We start from the raw sequence: 9,357 nt of genomic DNA on the forward strand, positions 1-9,357 counted from the left end.
CGTCAGCGTCACCGGCGTCTTCCTACCCCTTCTCCGGACGGGATTCCGGCAGATGGCCCAGGCAAGAGCCGCGGGGAACGGGAAAGGTGGGGTGGAAACCCCCCAGCCCCACCACGGCCACTCGTCACCCTCCTCTTCCTCCCTAGGGTTTGCTTTCCGAGACCTACCTGGAAGCCCATTGCATCGTGAAGATGAACAAGAGCGAGGAAGAGGAGGAAGCCGGGGATCTGAGCGAGGAAGAGCTGAGGCAGATCACAGGTGAGGTTGGGGCCCGGGGGCTAACCCCACGGCTCTCCCCCCCCCACCCCTCCCCACATAAGTTAAATCGTTCTTGACCAATCTGATGGCTTTCTACGATGCCGTAAGCGGTCGGTTGGATGAGGGGAGGGCAAGCAGATGTCATCTACCTTGACTTCAGCAAGGCTTTTGACGTTGTCTCCCGTAACGTCCTCGTTGGAAAAACTAAGGAAGCGTGGGGCTGGATGAGGGGACGGTGAGGTGGGTTGAGAACTGGCCGCGTGACGGGACCCAAAGGGTAACGGTTAACGGAGCCGGGTTCAAGCTGGAGGGGCCTGGAACCAGCGGTGTCCACCAGGGGGGTCAATACTCGGTCCAGTCCCGTTCAACATCTTCATCAATGACCTGGACGAGGGGACAGAGCGTGTCCTCAGTAAGTTTGCTGATGATACCAAGTTGGGTGGGGTGGCTGACACCCCCGGGGGTGTCATCCAGAGAGACCCGGACAGGCTGGAGAGCTGGGCGAGGAAGAACCTCCATGAGGTTCAACGGGGAAAAGCGTAAGGTGCTACACCTTGGGAAGAAGAAGGTCAGGCCACCAATACAGGTTAGGGGTGGACCTGCTGGAGCCGAGGAGTTCCGAGGAGAAGGATCTGGGAGTCCTGGTGGACGGCAGAATGCCAACGAGCAAGCGACGTGCTCTTGTGGCCGGGAAAGCCAACGGAATCTTGGGTTGCGTAGGGAAGAGCGTGGCCAGTTGGTGGAGGGAAGTCATTCTGCACCGGTGAGGCCACAACCGGAATATACTGCATCCAGTTCTGGGCTCCCCAGTTCAAGAGGGATAGGGAACTGCTGGAAAGAGTCCAGCGTAGGGCAACGAGGAGGATTCAAGGATTGGAGCATCTCCCCGATGAGGAAAGGCTGAGGGAGCTGGGACTCTTCAGCCTGGAGAAGAGAAGGTTGAGGGGAGACCTCAAGGGTGGGATGAAGGAGGATGGAGCCCGGACTCTTTTTGGCTGGACGAGGGGCGACGGGCACAAGGTGGAACACGGGAAGTTCCATTTAAATACGAGGAAGAAAATTCCTTAGGCTGAGGGTGACGGAGCCCTGGAAGAGGTTGCCCAGGGAGGTTTTGGGAGTCCCCTTCTTTGGAGATCTTCGAGACCCACCTGGGTAGCATCGTTCTCGAAGCAATCCTGCTTCGGCGGGGGAGTTGGGACTTGGATGATCTATACGGTCCCTTCCAACTCACCCGAAAAACCCCCAAAATTCGGTGAAAATTCAGTGAAATAAACCCCCGCCTCGTTGCCTCGCCAGAGGAAGACTTCTACGAGAAGCTGGCGGCCTCCATCGCCCCCGAGATCTACGGCCACGAGGACGTGAAGAAAGCTCTGCTGCTGCTCCTGGTGGGCGGCGTGGACCGCAACCCCCACGGCATGAAAATCCGGGGTGAGGCACCCAAGGAGCGTTTTTTGGGGGGGGGGGGGGGGGGGTTGGTGGGGGGATGGGGGAGGTGGAAGGTTTTGGGGGGAGGTGGCGGTCAGGATGGTGGGGTTGCTTCACGAGGGTGGGTTTTTGGGAGGGGGAACGGCGTCGGGATCGAAGTTGGGGGGGTGGGGGTGGGAAGCGGAGTGGGATTTGGGGAGAGAAGACGGCAAAGTGGGGTGGGAGGGTGGGGGGGGGGGAAGCAGGTTTGCCCCCCCCCCACCCCTAGACTCACACCACCCTCCCACACCCCCAGACTCACCCATCACCATCTTTGCCCCCCCCAGACTCACCCATCACCATCTTTGCCCCCCCCCAGACTCACCCATCACCATCTTTGCCCCCCCCCAGACTCACACCCCCCTCCCACCCCCCCATACTCACCCATCGCCATCTTTGTCCCCCCCCAGACTCACACCCCCCCCAGACTCACCCATCACCATCTTTGCCCCCCCACCCCACCCCCCCCAGACTCACCCATCACCATCTTTGCCCCCCCCGACTCACACCCCCCTCCCACCCCCCCAGACTCACCCAATCGCCATCTTTGCCCCCCCCCAGACTCACCCATCACCATCTTTACCCACCCCCCCAGACTCACCCCACCCCCCCAGACTCATCCATCACCATCTTTACCCCCCCTAGACTCCCACCCCCCCCAGACTCACCCATCGCCATCTTTCCCCCCCCCAGACCCCTCCCCTAGACTCACAACCCCCCCCAGACTCACCCATCGCCATCTTTCCCCCCCCCAGACCCCTCCCCTAGACTCACAACCCCCCCCAGACTCACCCATCGCCATCTTTCCCCCCCCCAGACCCCTCCCCTAGACTCACAACCCCCCCCAGACTCACCCATCGCCATCTTTACCCCCCCCAGACCCCTCCCCTAGACTCACAACCCCCCCCAGACTCATCCATCACCATCTTTACCCCCCCACACACCCCTCCCCTAGACTCCCACCCCCCCAGACTCACCCATCGCCATCTTTCCCCCCCCCCAGACTCACCCATCACCATCTTTACCCCCCCCAGACTCACCCCACCCCCCCAGACTCACCCATGGCCATCTTTACCCCCCCACACACCCCTCCCCTAGACTCCCACCCCCCTCCCACCCCCCCAGACTCACCCATCGCCATCTTTACCCCCCCCAGACCCCCCCCCTAGACTCACACCCCCCCCAGACTCACCCATCACCATCTTTACCCCCCCCACACACCCCTCCCCTAGACTCCCACCCCCCTCCCACCCCCCCAGACTCACCCATCGCCATCTTTACCCCCCCCAGACCCCCCCCCTAGACTCCCACCCCCCTCCCACCCCCCCAGACTCATCCATCACCATCTTTACCCCCCCAGACTCACCCCCCCCAGACTCACCCATCACCATCTTTACCCCCCCCTAGACTCACCCCCCCCAGACTCACCCATCGCCATCTTTACCCCCCCCAGACCCCTCCCCTAGACTCCCACCCCCCCCAGACTCACCCATCACCATCTTTCCCCCCCCCCAGACTCACCCATCACCATCTTTACCCCCCCCAGACTCACCCCACCCCCCCAGACTCACCCATCGCCATCTTTACCCCCCCCCAGACTCACCCATCGCCATCTTTACCCCCCCCAGACCCCTCCCTTAGACTCACACCCCCCCAGACTCACCCATCACCATCTTTACCCCCCCCACACACCCCTCCCCTAGACTCCCACCCCCCTCCCACCCCCCCAGACTCACCCATCGCCATCTTTACCCCCCCCAGACCCCTCCCCTAGGCTCACAACCCCCCCAGACTCACCCATCGCCATCTTTCCCCCCCCCAGACTCACCCATCGCCATCTTTACCCCCCCCCAGACTCACCCCACCCCCCCAGACTCACCCATCGCCATCTTTACCCCCCCACACACCCCTCCCCTAGACTCCCACCCCCCTCCCACCCCCCCAGACTCACCCATCGCCATCTTTACCCCCCCACACACCCCCCCCCTAGACTCCCACCCCCCCAGACTCACCCATCACCATCTTTACCCCCCCCCCAGACTCATCCATCGCCATCTTTACCCCCTCCAGACCCCCCCCCTAGACTCACACCCCCCCCAGACTCACCCATCACCATCTTTACCCCCCCCAGACTCACCCCACCCCCCCAGACTCACCCATCGCCATCTTTACCCCCCCACACACCCCTCCCCTAGACTCCCACCCCCCTCCCACCCCCCCCCAGACTCATCCATCGCCATCTTTTCCCCCCCCCCCCCAAGGAAACATCAACATCTGCCTCATGGGGGACCCCGGCGTGGCCAAGTCCCAGCTCCTCTCCTACATCGACCGCCTGGCCCCCCGCAGTGAGTAGGGGGCTGCGGACGGAAGTGGGGGGGGGGGGGACGGATGCTCGGAGGGAGCCCACCCCCCAGCCCTCACACACCCCCCCCCCCCAACACATTTTTTTCCCCCCCCCCCCAGGCCAGTACACGACGGGCCGGGGTTCTTCGGGCGTTGGGTTGACGGCGGCCGTTCTTCGGGACCCCCTGACGGGTGAATTGACTCTGGAAGGGGGGGCGCTGGTACTCGCCGACCGGGGGGTGTGTTGCATCGACGAATTCGATAAGATGTTAGAAGCCGACCGGACGGCCATCCACGAGGTGATGGAACAGCAGAGCATCTCCATCGCCAAAGCGGGCGTCTTGGCAACCCTTAACGCCCGTTGCGCCATCTTGGCGGCCGCCAACCCGGCCTACGGTCGTTATAACCCCCAACGCAGCCTGGAACACAACGTCCAACTCCCGGCCGCTCTCCTCTCCCGGTTTGATCTCCTCTGGCTCATCCAGGATCGGCCCGACCGGGATAACGATCTGCGGTGAGCGGGGTTGGGGTTGGGGGGGGGGGAAAGTTGGGGGGCACAGCATGGGGGGGGGGGCTTGGGGAGGCGGGGGCGGAGAGACCGTGGGGCTGGGGAAGGGCTGGGCTGGAGGGAACGTGGGACCCTCCCCACCGGAGCCGTGGGGCTGAGGAATATGTGGGACCCCCCCACAAGAGCTGTGGGGCTCAGGAATATGTGGGACCCCCCCCACAAGAGCTGTGGGGCTGGGCTGGAGGGAATGTGGGACACCCCCCCCCCCCCCACGGGAGCCGTGGGGCTCAAGAATATGTGGGACCCCCCCACGGGAGCCGTGGGGCTCAGGAATATGTGGGACCCCCCCCACGGGAGCCGTGGGGCTCAGGAACATGTGGGACCCCCATAGGAGCCGTGGGGCTCAGGAATATGTGGGACCCCCCCCCCCCACAAGAGCCGTGGGGCTCAGGAATATGTGGGACCCCCCCCACCGGAGCTGTGGGGCTGGGCTGGAGGGAACATGTGGGACCCCCCCACCGGAGCCATGGGGCTGAGGAACATGTGGGACCCCCCCCCACAAGAGCTGTGGGGCTGGGCTGGAGGGAACGTGGGACCCCCCCCACGGGAGCTGTGGGGCTGGGCTGGGAGTTGTGGGGCTGGGCTGGAGGAAGCGTGGGACATCTCCCCCCCCCCCCATGGGAGCCGTGGGGCAGCCCCGGCCCCACTGGCAGCCCCTCTCTGCCCCACAGCCTGGCCCAGCACATCACCTACGTGCACCAGCACAGCCGCCAGCCCCCCTGCGCCTTCCAGCAGCTCGACATGAAGCTCATGAGGTGAGCGAGGCACCGTGTGTCCCCCCCCGTCCCCGTGTCCCCACGCTGTCCCCTTGCCTGTCCCCCCCATCCCCGTCCCCCCACGGTGTCCCCTCGCCCATCCTGTCCCCCCATCCCTGTGTCCCCATGGTGTCCCCATGGCATCCCCTTGCCTGTCCCCTCCGTCCCCCCATGGTGTCCCCTCGCCCATCCTGTCCCCCCATCCCCGTGTCCCCACAGCGTCCCCATGGCATCCCCACAGTGTCCCCTCACCCGTCCCGTCCCCCCATCCCCGTGTCCCCACGGTGTCCCCTCACCCATCCTGCCCCCATGTCCCCACGGTGTCTCCTCGCCCATCCTGTCCCCCCATCCCCGTGTCCCCACAGTGTCCCCTCACCCCCCCCGTCCCCCTGTCCCCACGGTGTCCCCTCACCCATCCTGCCCATCCTATTCCCGTGTCCCCACGGTGTCCCCTCGCCCGTCCTGTCCCCCCATCCCTGTGTCCCCACGGTGTCCCCATGGCATCCCCTTGCCTGTCCCCCCATCCCCATGTCCCCATGGTGTCCCCTCGCCCATCCTGTCCCCGTGTCCCCACAGTGTCCCCTCGCCCGTCCCGTCCCCCCATCCCCGTGTCCCCATGGTGTCCCCTCACCCACCCTGTCCCCCCATCCCTGTGTCCCCACGGCGTCCCCATGGTGTCCCCTCACCCATCCTGCCCCCATGTCCCCACAGTGTCTCCTCGCCCATCCTGTCCCCCCATCCCCGTGTCCCCACAGTGTCCCCTCACCCCCCCCGTCCCCACGGTGTCCCCTCACCCATCCTGTCCCCCCATCCCCGTGTCCCCACGGTGTCCCCTCGCCCGTCCCGTCCCCCCCATCCCTGTGTCCTCACCGCGTCCCCACGGTGTCCCCTCGCCCATCCTGTCCCCCCCATCCCCGTGTCCCCACGGTGTCCCCTCGCCCGTCCCGTCCCCCAGGCGCTACATCGCCATGTGCAAGCGGAAGCAGCCGGTGGTTCCGGAGGCCTTGGCCGACTACATCACGGCCGCCTACGTGGAGATGCGGAAGGAGGCCTGGGCCAGCAAGGACACGACCTACACCTCGGCCCGAACCCTCCTGGGCATCCTGCGCCTGGCCACCGCGCTGGTGAGGGACGGGGACATGGGGGGGGGACACAGCCCCAGGGCGGGATGGGATGGGGACATGATGGGGACGCAGCCACGGGATGGGATGGGGACATGGGGGGGACCCAGCCATGGGATGGGGACATGGGGGGGACCCAGCCATGGGATGGGATGGGGACATGGGGGGGACACAGCCACGGGATGGGATGGGGACATGGGGGGGACACAGCCCCGGGATGGGTTGGGGACATGATGGGGACGCAGCCACGGGATGGGATGGGGACATGATGGGGACGCAGCCACGGAATGGGATGGGGACATGGTGGGGACAGAGCCACGGAATGGGATGGGGACATGGTGGGGACACAGAGCCCTGGGACAGGTTGGGGACATGATGGGGACCCAGCCACGGGATGGGATGGGGACATGGGGGACACACAGCCACGGGATGGGATGGGGACACAGGGGGGACCCAGCCATGGGATGGGGATATGGGGGGGACACAGCCCCGGGATGGGGACACACTGCGCTGGTGAAGGACGGGGATATGGGGGGGACACACAGCTCTGGGACGGGTCGGGGACATGGGGAGGGACAGAACCCTGGGATGGATGGGATGGGGACATGATGGGGACGCAGCCACGGGATGGGATGGGGACACAGCCCTGGGATGGGGACCCACCGCGCTGGTGAAGGACAGGGATATGGGGGGGGACACGGCCCCAGGGCGGGATGGGATGGGGACATGGGGGGGGACACACAGCCCTGGGATGGGTTGGGGACACGGGGGGGGACCCAGCCATGGGATGGGGACATGGGGGGGACACAGCCCTGGGATGGGGACACACTGCGCTGGTGAGGGACAGGGATATGGGGGGGACACACAGCCCTGGGACAGGTTGGGGACATGATGGGGACGCAGCCACGGGATGGGATGGGGACGTGGTGGGGGACACACAGCCCTGGGATGGGATGGGGACACGGGGGGGGACCCAGCCATGGGATGGGGACATGGGGGGGACACAGCCCTGGGATGGGGACACACTGCGCTGGTGAGGGACAGGGATATGGGGGGGACACAGCCCCAGGGCGGGATGGGATGGGGACATGATGGGGGACACACAGCCCTGGGATGGGATGGGGACACGGGGGGGGACACAGCCACGGGATGGGGACATGGGGGGGACACAGCCCCAGGATGGGTTGGGGACATGGGGGGGACACAGCCCCGGGATGGGATGGGGACACGGGGGGGGACACAGTCACGGGATGGGGACCTGGGGGGGACACAGCCCCGGGATGGGGACACACTGCGCTGGTGAAGGACAGGGACATGGGGGGGACACACAGCTCTGGGACAGGTTGGGGACATGATGGGGACACAGCCACGGGATGGGATGGGGACATGGGGGGGACACAGCCCTGGGATGGGGACACACTATGCTGGTGAGGGATGGGGACGTGGCAGGGGACACACAGCCCTGGGATGGGATGGGGACATGGGGGGGGCACAGCCCTGGGATGGGGACATGGCTGGGGGGACACACAGCCCTGGGATGGGATGGGGACATGGGGGGGGGGCACAGCCCTTGGATGGGGACATGGCGGGGGGGGACACACAGCCCTGGGATGGGGACACGGGGAGGGGACACAGCCCTGGGATGGGTTGGGGACATGGGGGGGGGGGGCACAGCCCTGGGATGGGGACATGGCGGGGGGGACACACAGCCCTGGGATGGGGACACGGGGAGGGGACACAGCCCTGGGATGGGTTGGGGACATGGGGGGGGGGGGGGCACAGCCCTGGGATGGGGACATGGCGGGGGGGACACACAGCCCTGTGATAGGGACACGGTGGGGGGGGGCACAGCCACGGGATGGGTTGGGGACACGGTGGGGGGACACAGCCCTGGGATGGGATGGGATGGGGACAGGTACATGGGGGTCCCCACAGCCCCGGGACAGGAGCTGGGGGGGGGGGGAGGGGGGAGGCCCCATTACTGCTGACACAATCCCCCCCCACACACACATATGCCCCCCCCCCCCCCTTTGCCCCCCCCCAGGCCCGGCTGCGGCTGGTGGAGGTGGTGGAGAAGGAGGACGTGAACGAAGCCATGAGGCTGATGGAGATGTCCAAGGATTCGCTGCTGGGGGACAAGGGACAGCAGAGCCGGTGAGTTGGGAAGGGGGGGGCACGGGGGGGGGGGGGGATGTGACAGTGTCCCAGTAAGGGGGAGGGGGGGTTAGCATTGGGGGAACCCCCCCAAACCGTATCCTTTTTGGGGATGGGGAGGTGTCACCAAGGGGCAGGTGGGGAGGCGGCGCCGGCGCCATCGTGTCGTGTGTGTGTCCCCCCCCCAACCTTAACACCCCCCCCCCCCCCCCCCCAACCTTTTCCCTCCCAAGGACGCAGCGCCCGGCGGATGCTATTTTCGGGGTGATACGTGAATTGGGGGGGTCGCGGGGAACCCCAGTTCCTTACGGGTTGGCCCTACAACGGTGTCTGGCCAAGGGCTTCACCCCCGCCCAGGTGCAGGACGCCCTGAGCCAGTACCAGGAGCTGGACGTGCTGCAGGTCAACGCCGCCCGCACCCGCATCACCTTCGTCTGACGAGGGGGGGGGGGACACACCCACTGCGCCCCCCCCTTCCCCTTCCCCTTCCCCCCCCCCCCCCCCATTCCACCTTCTCCTTCAGTGCTTTTTTTTTTTTTAAACCAATAAAAAGGGGGTTCTTACTGGGTTTTGGTTTTTTTTTTGCTGGTGTTACTGGCCAGTCCTTTCCCCCCCCCCCCACCCCCCCCCCCACCCCCCCCTCCCCCGCCCCCCCCCACCCCGGGACCATGTCGTGTGTCCGTCCGTCCGTCCC

The 9,357-nt window shown here is 66.1% G+C and overlaps 1 protein-coding gene across 1 annotated transcript; it reads left to right on the top strand.

The window, feature by feature from the left end:
• Nucleotides 1-4: 4 nt before the first annotated feature.
• Nucleotides 5-9,101, top strand: MCM7 (minichromosome maintenance complex component 7; the record flags this gene model as incomplete). The annotated part of the gene is made up of 9 exons (XM_074167844.1): nucleotides 5-61; nucleotides 147-258; nucleotides 1,555-1,686; nucleotides 3,984-4,067; nucleotides 4,186-4,579; nucleotides 5,305-5,388; nucleotides 6,344-6,512; nucleotides 8,554-8,663; nucleotides 8,897-9,101. Coding segments are annotated over 9 exons (1,347 nt in total), but the record flags the coding sequence as incomplete, so codon positions are not given.
• Between the last annotated feature and the right edge of the window lie 256 nt (nucleotides 9,102-9,357).

The sequence above is a fragment of the Numenius arquata genome, unplaced genomic scaffold (genome assembly GCF_964106895.1).
Source record: "Numenius arquata unplaced genomic scaffold, bNumArq3.hap1.1 HAP1_SCAFFOLD_1821, whole genome shotgun sequence".
Taxonomy (NCBI): Eukaryota; Metazoa; Chordata; class Aves; order Charadriiformes; family Scolopacidae; genus Numenius; species Numenius arquata.